Source organism: Cotesia typhae, unplaced genomic scaffold, assembly GCF_013202065.1.
Source record: "Cotesia typhae breed Kobodo isofemale line unplaced genomic scaffold, CoteBio_Ctyphae contig_123, whole genome shotgun sequence".
NCBI lineage: Eukaryota > Metazoa > Arthropoda > Insecta > Hymenoptera > Braconidae > Cotesia > Cotesia typhae.
In genome coordinates, this window is record NW_027423715.1 from 1,600,539 (window position 1) to 1,620,175 (window position 19,637).

Here is a 19,637-nt window from a genome sequence, read left to right on the forward strand (position 1 = left end):
CATATATACATATATAGAAATATATAAAATATATGAAAAATTGATGTTGGTACTCAAATGAAAGGTCTCGATGAGTGTAACATCGGGATGAACTTATATCTTTAAAAATGTCAATATTTTAGAAAATAAAAGGTCATTTCTTAATTATGTACTTAGAGATAAATCATTTCCGAATTTACATAGACAAAAAATTTTTTTGAATCAAGTACATAATTTTGAAGAACTTAATATTCTTTATTTGAGTAAAAAAATTCTTGATTTAAGGAAATTTTACTTGATTCAAGAACTTTTCTCTGGAATCAAGTTAATTTTTTTTTTCAGTGTATGGCTATCCTGGAAACAAAATTTTTCTTATTCTCTCAAGAATATAAATAATAATAATAATAAAAATGTTCAAAGTGGTCCAACTTTGTGTTAAAATTTGATTTTTAAACAAAAAAAACCGATCAATAAATCGATAAAAAAAATATTTGGGAACTTCTTGTAAGTTTTAGTCTCAGCTGATTTTAAACTTCCCTATTTTCCGTATACAAAGTGCATACAACAAAAAAGAAGAAAGTCGACCTAGAAAAAACTAAAACTAAAACTAAACCCACAGTATGATATAAAGCGATCCACGTTCGGGATATGCACATGTTGAAACTCAAACTCAATGAACTCATATCGATTAGCTGCTCATTTTATTTACCGACATGCCCGCGTTTTTATTATTTTTTCCCCATTCTGCATAGTACTGAAGCATCCTCACCCTCTTTCACCCTCTCGGTCGCATTTTAACTGCGTTACCCTCAACTCTAGCTCGTACTCGGTAATTCTCGCACCCTCAAGCCTAGCGGCTGCTACATCTCGCTGCGCTCACCCTCATCGTAAATTCTCGTTCACTTCACCCGAACGTGTGTAGAGCCTTGTATTTTTATTTTTATTATTTTTATTTTATTTTTTGCTTTTTTGCGCGTTTTAACTCGCGAGCGGGAACAGTCACGGGGCTACTGGGTCGGTTTTTTAATTTTCATGCATTTACTCTCTCTATTTCATTTTTTTTTTGGGCAAACCGACCAACATACTTTACTTTGATTTTATTTTATTAAAGGACCGAGAAAAGTTAGCGGAACTTTTTTGCAATCTGTGAACTAAAGAAATAATTTTAAAAAGAAGAAATTATTTCCAATAAATTATTTCTTCGAAAAAACATCATAAATATTGTCAGGTCTCATAAAATTAATCAATTACACTAAAAGAAGGATTTTTAAATCGTTAATAAGCTATATTAACTGTTAATAAATATTTTTATATCAAATAAAATTTATTAATAGTTAATAAAAAATTATTAATATTTAAAAAAATTTTTTTTAACTGTAAAAAAAATTTATTTTGCCTCTTCAGTAGATTAAAAAACATAGATCATATTTATTGATTATTTTTTAATAAAAAAAGTCTAATAAATGAACAAAACATTTTTTTTTTATATTAAAAATTAATTATTTCCTCTTATTAAAAGAACAAAAATAAAAGCTCCTACCAACGAAATCAATAAAAAGTTTCTAAAGAAAAAAAAAATGTATTAATAATCCATAAAAATTGAAACCTCCAAGGTTTAATCACGCGTAAAATAAGACAGTGCGTGTTAAGATAAAAACCGGAAATTCAGTTAATTCAATGCTCGATTTGACGAGCGCTTCCATTTGGCCGAGGGCCAATTATTTGACGACGATGCAAAGTCGGTTTGGAGGCGACGATAAACGACCACGGGTGGTATGCACCATCCTGGGTGTGCAGTAGAAGAACAAGAACAAGAAGAATAAAGAGAACAAGTTTTAAAGCTTAAGCTGAAAGCACAGGTGGGAGGAAGAGAAGGAGGAGGAGGAGGAGGAGGAGGAGGTAGACTGTCCAAAGGTACGTTGTACTCAAACAAAGTAAGATATTATTAGACTGAGATTTAACTTCTCTCTCCTCTGTTCGGATAAGTTGCAACTCGAGTCGAGACCTCGGATAATTTCCACGTGTGTTGTGTTGCTAAATCGCTTTTGTCACGACTGAATATTTAGTCCATGTCTAATAAATAATATTTGCTTTTGAGTTGCCGGTAACTTACTAGATAAGTGAGTTGGTTTAATTTTATATATATTTATTTATAAATATATATATTAGACATTTTTATTATATTATACGCAAGTAGCTGACCTTTTAGCGAACGTACACAACCAGTCGCTCGGAAGATGACCATGCAGCATGCAGCGTGATCTTTAACCCCATTTTCTCTGGTATACCCTACAGCATCGATAGAATACATACATGTTAATATACATATATGTGGATGTGAGCGGTATCGCGGATCTCGGACGAAGCATCCCCGTCCCCGGTCGGTTTATCGCCGGCTTTATTCCAGCGCAGCAACCTTCTATTCGTATTCGGTGCGGGGTCATAAATAACCCGGGCTATCAACAATCTGGAAAGCGGACAGGGAAATTACCCGAGGGTGCCAACAAGTCGACCCGCTAAAATTTCATCCTACTTTTTTATTGCGACGCGAACTACGCGGGTAATAATCGACGCTATTTGGCGAGCAAGTCAATTGCGCGATCTATCTTGCGAGATAACTATGGGCCGGTTCACGCCAAATCGAACTTCAAGGTGGGGAAAAATTTCTCCGTTTTTGTCAGCTTATTTTTTATTTTTAACTTTACAATAATAATAATTATAATAAAAACTAATGTTTTTAAGATTGTATTATTGTCATTATTTTAGGCGAAATACTGGAGATACGAAAAAATAATAAGAGATCTTTTTTGTAGTAAATTAAATTCCCTATAAATAAAGTGTCTCAATTTTTTCGTATCTTTGATCTTTCTGATAGAATATTGATTTGAAAATAATAAAAAAAATTTTATTTCTTATTATGATTTTTGGTAATTTTTTTGTGAACTTTTTTTGTGAAAAAAAATTTTTTTAGATTTTTTTTTAATAAAACAAAAATATTTCATTTTTAAAAATTTTTTTTTGGTAAAAAAAAATAGATATAACTGATAAAAAAAAAATGTGAATTTTTCAACGTAAAGTTCAACATGAAATGACCTTTTATATAATAAACATATATTTTTCACACCCACATACATTTATAGTATATATAAATCCACGGTCTTACTGTCGCTTTTAAACAATCAAAAAATTTATCAAGGATATCTGGATATCTTATCTCTGACACCTGCACGAAAGTCTCGCGTGATCCTTGTTTATACCGCTACATACTACCTGGTCGCGCGGTAACTGTGAGTGTGACACAAAAAGGCAGTAAATAAATAAATAGATAGAGAATAGAATTAAAAAATAAAAAAAATAAGTATTTTTTTTTTTTTTTTTTTTTTTTTCAGAGTTTGGCACGTGTGGAAGTCTGCGGGCCATTTTATGCAGAGACTACCTATAGCCAGTCGACAATTTGGCTTGACTGCTCGCTCACTACAGGGTATTGGTATCGATCCTAGTCCCGAGCGGAGGATAGGAAGAGGGTTAAATTCTACTACGGCGGAAAATATAAATAAAGAGAACAACGAAATCCGTGAGCACGAGTACGAGCCGATCTACGGGTCACGGAAAAACGGGAGTGTCAGAACACGGTTGTATGTCCAGTGGATCGTATGCTGACAATCGTTTTTCGATGCCACCACTCTTGAAACAATATTCGTGTTTCATATTTCCCATTAAAAATATAGCCAACAATAACAATAACAACGACAGTAAAGTTGAAATAATAAAATAAAATAGAGGTAGAGGTGCAACATAGATCGTTTCCGCGAGGCACGAGGTACACGCGATCCCGCACAAGCACAATGAAAAAATATTAATTGTACCATCAAATCATTATTAGCACGCTGCGCGTTTCGCAAAATTCAAATCGTACGCCCACAACCTCGCCGGCACTTTAGTCCCGGTTCGCCTGTAACATTTGTGCTCTGCGCTGAATGATGACGCCGCCATGTTGTTGCACCCACTGACTGCCCACATATACCGGGCTTTTAAATTTCTGCAATTGGTCTTCTTATATTTTATATTTATAGTTTTATTACAGGGGGTTTTTAATTTAAAGAGATTTTTGCTTTTTTCACCTATTTTACTTTTATCACTTGTAACTTAAGAACGCTTGGTATCTAAAATTCGCGGGTAAGAACCTTTTTTATAGAGCATTAAATTTTCTATAACAATATGACTTTTTTTTTTTTTTTTAAATTGAGTAATTACGAAATACTTGTAAAATTGTGAAATTTTATAAAAGTTTAATTTAAATGGCTTGTAACTTAAGAACGATTGGTTTCACGAATTCGCGGGTGAGGACCTTTTTTTGTAGAGCGTTCAGTTTTCTATTCGAGTAGGTCGCTAATTAAAAAATTAATTGATTAATTAAAGTGTAAAATTATCAATTCTATTAAAAATTAAATTTCAAGAATTAAATTTCAGAATCGTTAAAATAAAGCAAACCACTAATTCGCCATCTAAATCCCAAACAAACTTAAAGTTGTTTCAAAACAAAATCTCCATTAACCATTTACTAGTGTAGGTTGGAAACTCTGAAACAATAAATCTTTATTTTGCTCAGCGGAACTCTTAATTGTTTAACCTCTCCATCCCACTTTGAATAAAATAAAGCATGATTGCGAATCCGCGATAACGAATTAATTTTTACAAAATACCTGCTCACACGTATTCTTCGCACTTGTATACCCATGTACAATACTTGTAGGTACATATTACTCATATCACTTTATAACTGGCTGGGTGTCTCATGCACGCTTACGGTTTAATTCGTGACAATTACCTGAAAGCAAACAACAGACACTTGTTAAATTAATTACCAAGTTTAACTAATTATGCAAATACTAATGGAGTAATAATACGTATGATATAATTGCAGACTCGTACACACATAAGAGCACATATGTGTGTGTGTGTGTAGTGCTAAAAAAATTAAGCAAAAATGACCTGGAAAAGCTTGTACATATTTTTTTTTTTTTTTTTGTGGGACATAAATGTAGAATAATTAATTCTCTTTATATTATTTTTACTTTAGTCGTTATACCGCGGACTTGCGATATGAGACGCGACCCACAAGAACGACTGTGTACGTATATGTATATGTATAATGTAGAGAACTCGGTAAAACGACTAGAAGGGCGGGTTGGGCGAGTTATGTATATGTATACATCTACGAAGCAACCAGTCAAGTAATACAAGCGACGACTTGAGCAAGTAAAGTAAACGAGTAGAGTGACGGCGTAAGAAAGAAAGTGCAATGCTGTATTATACATATATTATGGTGCACAACATACAATAGTGATTATCATACTCCGTGTGTATGTGCGTACTGCTTAACAGTCGGCGACTTTACTGGTACTTAATAAAAATGTAATGCTGGTGATTATAAAAACCGGAAGATAAATAGAATGAAAGAGGAAGATAATAATAATAATAATAATGATAATTGAAGTTGTATTAAAACTTGTTGATTTAGTGAATAAATAAAAGTAATTATGTGGGATTTAATTGTCCGGTATTATGTGTATATAATGGGAAAGCTCGAAAGTAAAGGTGGAAGCCACTTGGAGAGCCGCCACCGCTTTAATTAATGGTAATTACGCCGGTGATCTTTTCCGCGCTTTGCTACTGTATACTCTGTGGTACACTGGAATGGCTGGTCTCGCCTGGACTGGAGTTACGCTGCCAAAAAGTTTGCTAAGTCCTATTTGGATCCGTAAAACGGAATGTTGGAATTTCGGGTTTTGGGATTAAGGTTTAGGTTGGACATAGTTTTTTTTTTTTTTTTTTTTTTTTTTTTTTTAAGTAATTTTGACTTTCAATTGGATTTACTTGCCAAGTAAACTTTTTTTTAAATGAAATTTAGTTGAACTGAAAACATTCGAGGCTTGGTAATTTTTTTTGATTGAAAACAATATCATTTTTTATTTAATGATCTTTTTTGTTTGAATTCATTTTTGATCAGTGTAATTTAAAAAAATTTTTTATTATTGTAGAATATATAAACCTAAGTTTCGATAATTTAAATATTTATTTTTAATTGTTTATTATAGAATTTTTTCTTTTAAATTTTGACTTAAAAATCTTGACTTGAATTTGTGCCTTCTCAAGGTTTCATAATATTGACATTTTTAATGATACAAGCTCATCCCGATATTACACTGATCAAGAGCTTTCATTTGAGTACCCACATCAATTTTTCATATATTTTATATATTTATATATATGTATATATAAAAAATATATCAAAATGCATGTGGGTACTCAAATGAAAGCTTTTGATGAGCGAATGAGCGTAACATCAGGATGAGTTTATATTTTTAAAAACGTAAATATTTAAGAAATTTTTAAGAAAGTCATTTTTACATATAAATTTTTGACTCCTTTAAATTTCTTTAAAATTTTTATTTTAAAATTATACTTAAAAATTTTTTTGATTCTAAATCTCTTTTCACATTTATGATAATAATAATAATAATATAACTTCACAACTGAACGACTGATTAAACAGATGAAAAAGTGATGAGACGAAAAGTCGATATAAAATTAACCGGTGTCGAGATCGAAACATTGTAATCGAGAACAGAGGGTGGTTGCAATATAAAGGAGTAGATAGAGTCAGTAGCTGTCGTTTGGTGGCTCGAGGCGAGTTGTAGGTTAGCGTCCCGTTCAAGCCCGATGCCGATGCCGGGAACTTGCCCGTAGATAAGTGTTAGGTATCAACTTGTTGCATTAATTACAGCGGGCAGGCTATTAGCCATCGATTCACCGCATAAGTTTCTCTTCCTCCACTTTAATGCTCTTACTCTTACTCTTTCCGTATCCAGGCTTTTCATTCGCTATTATTAATCTCCACTACTGCTGCTTCATTATCATTATCAATCTCTGGTTTATTTTTGACTCAGCTGTATCGATTACTTTTAGCGTTAATTAGCCAGCTTGAGCTCTGAGCTAACCATGATTTATCGCAATAATAAATAATTCATTAGCTTTCAGTTTTTGAGGGTATAATTATAATGAAGGTGATGATTAGGACGCAAAACCTACCAAGAAGGCTCAGTTAATGAAAACACACGTTCAGGTGCGTTGTTATTGTTAATAGAGCACCCACCGGAGCAAACACAGTTGGATGTTGGCGAATTAAACTTTAACGAGTACTTATGCGTCGCGATTCAAGAGGAGTAATTAGAATTTGTTCGCTCTACGCGATACTCCGAATCCCGGATATTAATTTCACAAGACTATTTTTAACTATCGGGAATTTAATTATTAGCATAATTTTATTTCATTAGACTATATAATAATAATAATAATTATTATTATTATTATTATTATCATAATGGATTACAAATTGCGAGGATCGAGGATAATTAATTAATTTTATCCAATTTTGGCACGAGGATTAAATGACTTAATTTCTGGTTAAAGCACTTGGGTGCAATATTATTGAATATTATAATCACGGTATTAAAAATGTTAATTCTTTAACCGGATTTCGTAATGTCAGAGTGGGTTGATCAAAAATTGAATCAAAATGTTTCAGGTCATTTGAGGTTATTTATGTTTAAATTAAGCGGTTTTAAATTTTATTTTGTTTGAAATTTTATTAAAATTTCTGTATTTTATCTTTTCAGTCTGTAAATTTTATCTTGAAAATTAAATTAAACTAATTTTAAAATTAAGTAAAAATAAAACATATTAATTAAAAAATTTTTTACCAAATAAAAAAAAAAGAATTAATTGACAGATAATCCAAAAACAAAGTAAATTTGCGAGTAAACTTTTGATAAATTGTATTGAATAAACCAAAAAGAAACTCGGTACTCGTGCGAGTAAATAAAACATTCACGCGGAAGTGGTTTTCAGTTACCGTCCCCGGTCCCACTTGCGTTGAAAAATCCTCCTTTTATTTTATTTATTTTTCTCCATATGTGAATGTGAACGTGAATGTGTGTTTTATTAACACTAAAATTATTCACAGTAAATTTAATCACAGGAGAGTTTACACAAACATTTGGAAGCGATAAAAAATAGAGTAAAAATAAAAAAACAGAGAATATATAAAAGGCACTCCAGCAGCACAAGTATCGACGAACTATCGGTGAAAATCGAGAGATCGAATTTTCGGAAATAAATTCTGCAGTGACGGGAGAAACGGAGAGAAGGGAGAAGAGAAAAGGGGGTCGATCACCCGATCACACTGCAGGATAGAAGTACTCTATACATGTGTATATATATATATATATATATATATATATATATATATATATATATATATATATATATATATATATATATATATATATATATATATATATATATATATATGTTTTATACAGAGGTAGAATATATTTCAAAAGCTACTGCCGGTGCTGCTGGTACGTATATGCACGCCAGAGCAGAGAAATGGAAGCAAAGGGTCGGTCGGTGGCTATTTCGAGCGCAGTGTGGTCGGTCGTTATGCCATCCAGGATCCTATCACACACTCACATATGAGCACACATGTGTGGACAGTAGACACTACACACTCTACACCCGTCAATAATCCTCTGAATAAACTATCGCATGACCCACCCACCAGCACCCACCTACAAGCTCGTGGATCGACGCCACGCGATCTTCACCTACGTCAACCGACCGCTCACCGCTTACATTCGCCAAAGATATACAATGTATAAGTTATAGCTGTATGTATACATGTATGTACACATATCGTTTATCTTTACCTCTTGTGGTCATTAAATAATTATCAGTGGGAAAACACAACAGAGAAGATAATGACAGTTTTGCCAAATAAAAAGCAACAAAAAAGATTCAAGAAGCGACGTTGTTTCTCTGTTTATCCTTTATTATTAATTGTTTCGAATTGGAAATATATCTCGATTTTATGAAACTGTTAAATTAACAAGACCCTTCGGACGTATGTATTTATATATTCGGCACTTAACTCGTTAAAAGGTTAAATGCATAATAAAAGTCTTGATGGAACTATCGTGTCTGTATCACTGGCGCTGTCGAATATTAACGAACGAGAAATATATTGAAATGTATACCGTGTTCAGATTGAAATGTGACCCGAATCTGTCGGCGTACTGCACTGTGGATTATACGCATACAGGAATAAAACAGGAGAGGGTGCTTGATATTTTAGGGTTTTGTACAGTATTTTTATTTTTAATCTAATTTTGTCAATTTTGAATTTCAGGAGTCTTGATTGTAATTAATTACTGAGACAGTAATTGTGATGAGGTTCTGCTTGAGGTTCTCGCCTTTATTTTGGTAAATTTGACGTGAAATCATTAGTGGTATATTTACTATTATTGTACGAGGATATTTACGGTGAGATATTTAAATGTTGGAGTTATTTAAGTGAATTTTGATATGAAAAATTATTGAATAGTAATTGAAAAAAATAGGACCCGGGAAAATATTTAGAAAATTTAACCAAAAAAAAAAAAAATTATATTTTACGTTTAAAATTTGTATTATTATCATTGTTTTCAGTAAAATATTAAAGATACGAAAAATGACGAGACCTTGTTTTGTAGAAAATTAAATTTTTTTGTATTTTAGATCCTTGAGACAAAATATTTATTTAAAAAAAAATGTTAATAACAATGTTTAAATAATCAAAAATTTTTTCAACTAAGATGTAACACAACACGAAGCACGTAAAACTTTTATAGCTTCTATTCGGTGGGAGTGACCTCGCGACTCGCGATCTTATATCCATACATACACGTATTTAATATAATACAAAGTAGCTGAGCTGCCAACTACAGCCGTAAAGGAGCCTCCGTAATTAAGTTTCACGGTCTCGAATAATTACCCAGCTAGCGAGCGTGGCATCCGGTCTCAATTCCCGACCATCCTCAATTTCGGAGGGAGCATAATTCACTATTCTCGCTTGCCTCCCTCCCCCCTGCTTACTATCATGTATTATATATCCATACTCTTAGCCGTCTAGTCAGAGAAGTACAGGTAGCCAACTTTACTCACTATATGCTACATACTAACACCTTGACAACGTATATAATATACGACAGCCCAACTAATTCATAGGACGGATAGTATAGCTACTAGTAGAGGATCAGATATTATGTTGAGCCAGAGCTGGATATCAAAATTCGATTACACCTTATTATACCTTATACTATATATGTTACATATTATCCATATATGTAGGAGCAGAGTGACGGTTCATTCTTCCCATATTCACACATTAATTTCTTATCGTTATCCTTTCCCTTATTTCTTACACCATAAATTACTCCCCGTGTCACGTCGAATTAACCCGAATACGTGACGAGCGAGGGGTGAATTAAATTTGATTCTGAATCTCGATACTCACACGAGATACTTCTGAGCAGAGGTAATCCTAGGTCCGGGATAGAATCTCCTATTGAGTTGATTTGGGAGAGGAGATTGCCGGGTAATTCGATTCACCTGGAAATTCTATCACTATTGCAATAAAAGTATTTCTCAGAGACGGGTTTGAGATTATATAAGGTGAGGTAATTCAAGAGATGGAGATGTAATGGGAGCGCAGAAATTACTAATGAGACAGCTCTCACCCTCCTGTCAGATTTTAACGTTATAACATTTAAATCATCTATTTTGCGAATCGAGTAGAATAGATTTAAGGCTTGCTTCGGTTTTGGAGAGGGAAAAATCTTATTAATATTTAGATTTATTTAATCAAAATTTTTTATGTGCAATTCTAATTTAGTTGGCAGTAACGCGATGATTATTATTTGCACATATTTGGTTATTTAAAAATTTAATAACTCTATACTTTACTGTTCTTTTTTTTATCAGCGTATATCGTAAAAAAAATTTTAAATACTTTTCAGAGTATGATATAAAAAAAAATTCTGTTTTGAAAAATATTTTATTTGATATTTTATATAGTTTGAAATTTGATTGATTTTTAAAATAATTCTTTAATTTTTGATAAAATTTTTATAACACTTTTTCATTAGTGAATTGATTAGTCTATAGAGCTATTAAATTTTTCAAGTAAAAAAATCATTACATAAAAAGATTTTTTCTTTATTTATCTCAAAAAAAATTTTATAATAATAAGAAAAATTCTTTAATTAAAAATTGTTCTTGCGTCAATAAATTAAATAATTTTTCGGTTTTTTCGTTCAAGATTTTTTTCTCCAATCAAATTAACTTGTTAATCAATTTTTAAAATACAACAGCATCATGAGAAATATTTCTAAAATTGTTATCAAGCTCAAATAAATCACCAATTAGCAGTAAAAAAATATCCTGAGACAGCGAATTGATTTAAATTCCAGGATTAGCGAGTGCACCGTGGCCATAAAAAAAGACAGCGTCGCATGTGGACACCGATGCGGTGTACCTTGACACGGATGGCTCCCTGAATCACCAGCTCGAGAGACAGAGACAGACAAACGCAGCAGAGTCTGCACTGTACATACTGTACACAACATACATTTTAGCAGGAGAAGGTTCACGTTGCGAGGGGACCAAGCTGCCAGCAACAAACACCAGCTAGCTGCTATGCTATCAACACACGCCTACCAAGTGCGATTCGTACTCCACTCGATTGTACGTCAACGTCCATGTGTGTGCTTACGGATAGGGTCATGTGTGTTCACATGTGAGGGTGTCAGTGAGTATGAGTATGGGTATGAGGACCGTGTGCTCACGGTTGTCGACCGGCGTCGATAAGCCTTCTTCTACTTCGTGCTGAGTTGTCCAACCGGCACACATACGCACTTTACAAATGATCACATATACATTATAATAATAATAATAAGAATCTGAGGTTTGTTGTCGTTATTATTATTAATATTATTTATTGTTACAAAAATTCAATTCCTCCCGCTAGATATTTTTCCTCAAAGCCTACGCAATTGTTTTTAATCTCCCGGCAAAGTAAACTGACAAAAAGACCAAACCGTCCAGTACTCCAGCCTACGGTGCATGATTTTTCATTGTTGAATCTGTCGTCGTTTCACCGAGACGAAAATTGGTTCATTTTTTTCAGTGTAATTGCAGTTGTCAAAAAAAAAAGTCGAAGAAATGAAAACAAAATAAAAAAAAAAAAATGCTTACAAAAAATTTTAAATAAAAGAAAAAAAAAACAAACTTTTGCGGCCTTTGTGCTGCTTTGAAAGGGGATGCACGGAGTAGTTGGGTTGGGGGTTGGTCGATTGGATAACACGCGAGCGCAAAATGCCGTGTGCTCTGTATACACACATATATGTGTGTATGTGAGCGTGTGTAAGCCTGGCGGCTGTCCGCTTGGAAATGAGAGCGTGAGGGGCACTAGTTTGTTCTGCACCCTGCACCCTACACCCTTCGTCTCTTCTACTGTTACTGTTACTGTTACTATTACTGTGACTATTACGATGACTACACTAGAAGTATTTGTGTGTGTGTGTGTGTGTGTGTGTGTGTGTGTGTGTGTGTGTGTGTGTGTGTGTGTGTGTGTGTGTGTGTGTGTGTGTGTGTGTGTGTGTGTGTGTGTGTGTGTGTGTGTGTGTGTGTGTGTGTGTGTGTGTGTGTGTGTGTGTGTGTGTGTGTGTGTGTGTGTGTGTGTGTGTGTGTGTGTGTGTGTGTGTGTGTGTGTGTGTGTGTGTGTGTGTGTGTGTGTGTGACTGCAGAGTGTAGAAAATGAGGGTTACCACCCCCATATATACTTTTATACGTACAAATGGACCTGGCACACCCTTATATTCTCAACTCGGCACACTATCGGGCAAACGTGTCTCTCGTCTTATGGAAAATCCATAGCGATCCGATCCCTTGGTGCTTTTTTTTTTATTTTTAAACTCGACACTCGATTCCCGGCACATGTCTGCCGTTTGTTTTATTTTTCACTCTTTTTTTTTTTCATCATTATCATTAGGTATTTTTACTCGTTAAAATCGCTTGAGGGAAGTAAATGTTTACACCTGGGAGGTTGGTTCGAGTTAGGTTTTAATTTTTTTACAACCCAGTGGATTTAATTATTAATTAATTAGATAAAAATAAATTGTTGAGGGAAATGTTGATTGGTCATTTTGTTGATAATTTTTTAAAATTAAATTTTCAATATGAATTTTTTTTTACTGATTGTATAATAATAATAAAATTTTTTGGTTTTTTTAGATCAAAAATATGAAAAAATGAATAAGGATCTTTTTTTTTGTGGAAAGTTAAATTATCAATAAATCATTTATCTGTATCTTTAACATTTTATCCAAAAAAATTACAATAATGCAAGATTGTTAATATTTTTCATGGAAGAAATTTTAGTAAAAATTTTTTTTTTATAATAAAATAGAGGATTAAAAGTATAATCCCGAATAAAAAGCAAGGCAATTTAGACAAGTAGGATATAAAACATAAAGTGAAGGATTGTACAACGCAGTACAGAGGAGTACAGAGGAGTACAGAGAAGTACAGTGTATGTATTAATAATAAAAAGCAAGTGGTCATTGGGAAAATGGAGACGAGTTACAACCACACGCAACTTTAGTTGGAATGATCATGATCATGAGTGCTCGTATTTTATTGTGTGTCTACTCGGTACGGGATAACCGTGAGATAGTGGTGGACACACACGCTGCAGAGTTTATATTATGTATTTATATGTATATACATATATAAGGCTTTAAAGAGGTCACAGCGGCGTTTTCTATGGTCCACCTTAGATAGCTCGGTTACGACGAGACGCTCTTGGTCTTAGATCCAGAGAAGTGAAGAAGAGAGAAGCAGGGAGAGGAGGTAAGTACGTACTATACAAGTCGGTATATATTATTGTAAGCAAAAGGAGGAGAGACTGGAGTCGCGACGATCCTATTATCCACTTGGCGCACACGTAAAAAGTTTAAATCCACCTAACCGGCAGGCTCCGACTCCTCGCGGCGAAATAAAAATAAAAAATAAAAAAAAAAGAGACAGAGCGAGTAAAAATAGTTTGAAAAAGGAGATAAAGTTCGAAGAGGAACAGAGGAACAGAGAGGAATAGAGGAAACGAGGGCAAAGAGAGAATTAAAAGAGAGACGGGTGGTAGAAAGAGACAAGCTCGCTGAAATGAGAGAGAAAAGAGGAATGAGGGGACGACTGGAAAAATATAACCTGTTGGACCGCCAAAGAGTGTACACCAGTGAGATGCGAGCTCGCGGATATCCCACTAGTGCGAGAGAGCGAGAAACTCGCGAGTAACGAAGTAGGCGAGCAGAGGGCGAATCAGAAAAGACCCCAGCTGAAAGAGAGAAACAAAGAGAGAGAGAGAATAGAATGAGAGTGGTTGCGAATCCGCTGACAGAGATGGACGAGCGTGTCCCGAACCTACCTCAAGTCTAAAGTAATTTTTGCGGTGCGATTGAAGAATCAAACGATTAAATCGCTTTAAACCGCCGTACTGTGACTCCTATCCTGATTATATTGTCACCTGAGGAGTACTAATTTACCATTTGTTATCTTGCTAATTTCTCTCTCCTTTTGTTCTAGTCAAATATCGCTCGGGGTTCGGTGTGTCACGCTAATTAAATGTTTGTACACGATGATACCGAATTTATCGGATTTATTTTGTGCTTTTTTTTTTATTGAGATTTATTATTTTTGTGAAAAGTTTAAATTTGACTGCTAGTAACTCTTGAAAAAAAATTTTTTTTTTATAAAATTCAAATTTAAACAATTATAAATTATTGGTTAGTTGAAAATTTGATAATTATTTATTTAAATATGAATTACAAAATTTTAAATACTTGATTTTATTTTATTAGTTATTTTTTGAAAGTTGAAATTTTTTTGTGGATTAATTTAAAATTTGTAAGAGTTTTTCTCAATTTAAATATTTTTTATTCAAATGTCAATTTTTAAAATTCTAAATGTTTGTGATTTAAAATGTATCAGTTTGTTAAAATATTTTAGAGTAAAAAAAAAAAAATATTTTTATATTAAAGATTTATCTAAAGGATTTTAAATGCAAATATTTGATATTTATTTATGTAAAGATGAGAAACAAATTGGAATGTCTTCTTCTTGTAATAAAAATGAGCATTAAATTTCCTCTTACTACTATTAAATAATAAATAAATACATATTACTCTGCATACCGGTTATTTCTTTTGATAAACTTGTAAGATAATAATTCACTTTGAAAATAACAATAATTATCATAGAGTCTTTACACCTCGCGTTTTATCAAACAATAATTACGTATAAATCTGTTTGCTAAAACTTTTATTAAATTGAAGCAACAATCATAATAACAGAGTGCAGACATCCAATTAACAAAAAATAAATAGTGATGATTTACGGGTATGACTACTTAATTAAATTAACGAGGGTACTTAAAACCGACTCGTCCGGGATTAAATATATATTAAATAAAACATTAAAAATTTTTTCACCTTGTTTTATGTTCTGTTAACTCGATGTATTGGATAGCAAACGATTAATAAAACCGACCCGGAAAAAAGAGGATAAAAAATCTAAATAAAACACAATGCCGCAGCACGTGATCGCGGAATAATCACTGTGTGAATATCTCACCGGAATTCAGAGCCAACTAAAGTAGATCGCTTTTTTTCATTATTTTTTACAAATTAATACCCGATAAATTAGCAATAACACGTAACGTATGCCGTAACTTTTTTATTTTTATTATCTGCATGGATGTACTTTTTCAGGACGAGTATTGATACGATTTACGCAAGATCTCGCGGTCAATTAGCGGCACGTTAACATAACACTGTTCTCTGTACTATTTTTTTAAATATTTTTCGTTAGAGTTTATTTAATATTTTACTTTTTTTTTTTTTTTTATTTTTTCATACTGGAAATACTAGAGAATTTTTATTAATCGATTAAAAATTTTTTTTATATTAATTTTTATTTTTTAACAATTAATATCGGAAAAAAATTATATTTCGGAACATTTTTAAAATTATTAATTTTTATAATTTTTTAAGATTATAATTTATTTTTATACAGGTATTTTGTTAAAAAATTTATCAATGTAAAATTAGCAACATTTTTTTATCAAATAATAAATTTAATAATTTTTCAAAGTAAAAAAAAATTATTTTAGTTAACAAAAAATTAAATCATTAAAAAAATGCACTTAAAATTTTTTAATATTTTTTATACAATCTTTAACTTTAAAATTACTCCAAAATTTAGATGTTTGTTAATAAAAAAAAATTTTTTAACTCAATTTTCCGCAATAAAAAAAATTCTCAAATTTTCAACATCAATTAAAAGCCTTCCAATAATTAATTCACGTGTAAAAACGTGCAGCACAACACAAAATTTTTCCTCGTTCTAACTAATAATACTTTCAACCTATAAAATAATTAAAACCAATACGATACTTGATATCAGAACTAAAAAAAAAATAAAAATCCAAACCGTGAGTTCTCCGTACCTCGCACCGATAAGACCGGAGTGGGAATCACGTGGCCGGTTAGGTGCAGAAACCCCGATATAATACAATATAACTCCTCGCCAATCTCAATACAATCCGCAAAAAGCGTTATTATAGCATGTGTGTAAGAAAGAGAGCCAGCGGTCTCACGAGAGTAAGACAAAGAAAAAGAATGAAACTCGTCGACTCACCTTGTGGTGCTGCATGATGGCAGTGGCCTTTCGCTTCGCTGACATATTCAGGCCTGGCCCCTTTGTAAAAAATTGGCTCCTGCTCCTTCTCCAACTTAAACTCCTCTCTCTCCTCTGCTCCCTCCAACCGACACCAGCAGACCTGACAGTCCAACAAAAAATCCAGTTAACAACAAACTTCTGTTTATAATTTTTTTTTTTTTTTTTTAAACAACTTATAAATCAAACTTTACTTTATTTTATCTCCAGCTAATATTTTAGCAACAAACCACGTTTGCGTTGTAATATTAGTGCATCAACATTATCATAAACATGACGAACCCGATAAATGCTCGAACGTGCTCGAGTCCAAAGTTCTTCTCATGAATTTTTCTTTCTTCTTTCTATTCTGATAATTCTTCCGGTTCACGCGGTCTCTGCAATTTAATTATTTTTCATTAAATATTCTTCTATTTTTTATTATTATTTTCTGACCTCAAACTCAACAAAATTAAAACCAATACGTACAATTAAAACACTGTCCACAATAAACTCCCACGTTATTATTTTTATTATTTTATATTCCAAGTGGGAAAACTTAAATAAATAGAAAAGTCGGCTCTACTGATGCTGATGATGATGTGGGTCTTGAAGCTGAGGCTGAAACTGGCACTGCTGTGATAACATGAGCCAGGGTGATGTCACACGTTGATTCCACTCTGTCAAGTTCGTCTGTGTGTAATAAAATAACTTATCACAAACTTATTTTAAAAAAAAATTATTAATTAATTAATTAATTATTGTTTATATTTTATTTTGTGATAAATAAAATAAAAACCAACAAACAAAACTTGAAACTTACACTTAAAATTATTTTTATTATTTAAATTAAAAGTGTCATTCGTAAAAATATTTTGGAGTATTTAAATGCCACTTTTTAAATTTAAAAGGCTGTCTTTGAGTATTTAATTATTTTTATTATTTTTATGATTTTTTTTTTTTTTTATTTTATGCGAATAAATATTTCGGAGCGAACAATAAACATCCGGAAAAAAAAATATTGAAGATATTTTCTTAACGCGAAAGAACGGCGATATTCACGTGAGGAGCGCACACGGCGAACTAACGGCTGGCGACGCGACGGCGACCCCCACCTTCGCTCGGTTCGGTCGCTCGCCCTTCCGTCGCTCGCCGCGCGCAAGAGACTACGGACCAGGGGTGCAGAGCCCCCCTTCACCCTCTCCGCCCCCACTGGCCCGCTCGCTCTCGCCCTCTGCCCGCCCGATGGATCCACGACGTAGTCGGCGGTAAGGTAGGGTCTGTCACCGTCAGAGTTTAGTTGAGTGTAGTAGAGGATGCCAAGAGAGAGAAGGAGAGCCTCGAGTTGAGTAGTGAGTAGTGAGTGTTGAGGCTCGGCACAGCGGGAGACGGAGAACGAGGTACTACTCTCTCTCTGTTGGGATGGGATGGGGCTGGGGCGGTGAGGCACGTGGTAGAGATGTAGGGTGCGCCGGATAGCAAAAGGGGACAGGGGCGCCTAACACTCATCCTCATGAGTAAAGGGGCTTCCAAGTCCAAGTTTAATTCTGCCTCTATGCTACTCTTTATTTCATGTTTGGTTGCTATGTATTCGTCGTCTATCTTATATTTTGTGAGCAAGGCTCTTTTTCTTCGACGCAGATACGGTCACGGGCATTCAAATTGAGAAATATTTTTTTTTTTTAGAAGTTTGATTTTAATTTTTTGAAAAATGGAAAAATAAATTATTTTTTTCGATAAATATTTGAGAGACTGAAAATTATTAGATTTTTTTTTTAAGCTGTAGAAATTTTTAAAAACTATGAAATATACTCAAATAGAAAATAATTAGAACTTTTTTGGTTTAAATTTAGTTTTGATCAGTGTAATTAAAAAAAAAAAAGTTGCAATAGCTTAAATATTTATTTTTAATTGTTTACTCTAGAATTGTTATATTTTTCATAACGATATACGAGAATATTGATGTGAATTAAAAAATTTTTTTTCTATAATTTATCATCAATTTTTACCCATCTAAAAACTATGACGTTATTTAAAAAAAAATATTCTCTTAATATATTTTTTTTCACAATTAAATACTCAAATTCTAAAAAAAAAAAAAATTCACATAAAACAGAGCAATATAATTTAAAAAAATGTTTAAAATGAATTTATAGATTAAATCCTTACATAAAATATTTCTACCAAAAAATAAAAACAAATAATTTTTAAATCAATAAAAAAAAACTTCTTCCCCTTAAATCAAATATTCCACAAAGTTAACAAAGAATTAAATATTTGTCTTCACCTAGATCCAAATAGGGCTGAGCTTACTCTCACTATCAAATACACAATGCGTAATGATAATCATTACTATTCCCTTGTCTCGAGTCTTCAGAGAATCATATATATAGCACAAAAACAGTAGTATGTATAAATGAACATACATAGAGTGGGTGTATGATAAGAGAACGAGAGAAGAGTTTGTATGTATTATATCTAATCGGTACTGGAAAACTTGGCTCGGCTCAGTCTGAGTCGGCTTCTGTCTCTGTCTTTTTCTTCCTTCGACGTTGTATTATACAGTTGGTAGTATATGTCGTTGACTATTCCTCTTGTTCACTGATATATGTATATGTACATATGTGTATTGTAGTCGGTTGGTTAGAGCCTCGCCTGGCCTTAGAGCCAGCAGAGGAGTAAGTAACGTGTGTTGCATGGCTGTAAATTACAAGGCGACCACTGACATTCTTGAAAATGTGAGGGAACCACTGAGAGCTGCTGTCCGATACGGCAATCTGGCTTTACTTCAGCCTGACCTGCATACAATACCCTCTTCCTCTTCCTCCACCACCGCCACCACCACCTTCAGCTCGCTTTGCTTTGACTTCATCTGCACACCTATATGCACTCCCACACATTATCTATATATGCACAGCCAGCCACTCACTCACATTAGACATGGACACGAATGGGGTTCACTTTATGTAATTCAAGTTGGAACAGGCGAAGGATAAATGGAAACAAAT

The 19,637-nt window shown here is 33.0% G+C and overlaps 1 protein-coding gene across 7 annotated transcripts in view; it reads right to left on the minus strand.

Moving 5' to 3' along the window:
* LOC141533435 (nucleolar protein 4-like) overlaps positions 1-17,696 on the minus strand; it is a 47,051-nt gene extending 29,355 nt beyond the window's left edge. For 4 of the 7 annotated variants that reach the window (XM_074252362.1, XM_074252337.1, XM_074252342.1 and 1 more), the window contains exons 1-4: positions 17,453-17,696; positions 17,119-17,322; positions 16,845-17,027; positions 16,612-16,753 (exon numbers count right to left, since the gene is read on the minus strand). In XM_074252362.1, the coding sequence (XP_074108463.1) occupies positions 16,612-16,656 (45 nt within the window). In that variant the 5' untranslated portion in view covers positions 16,657-16,753; positions 16,845-17,027; positions 17,119-17,322; positions 17,453-17,696. Of the gene's footprint in view, positions 1-4,682; positions 4,808-16,611; positions 16,754-16,844; positions 17,028-17,118; positions 17,323-17,452 lie in introns of those variants that run through there. The other 3 variants (XM_074252346.1, XM_074252352.1, XM_074252358.1) reach the window with 2 other exon arrangements.
* Between the last annotated feature and the right edge of the window lie 1,941 nt (positions 17,697-19,637).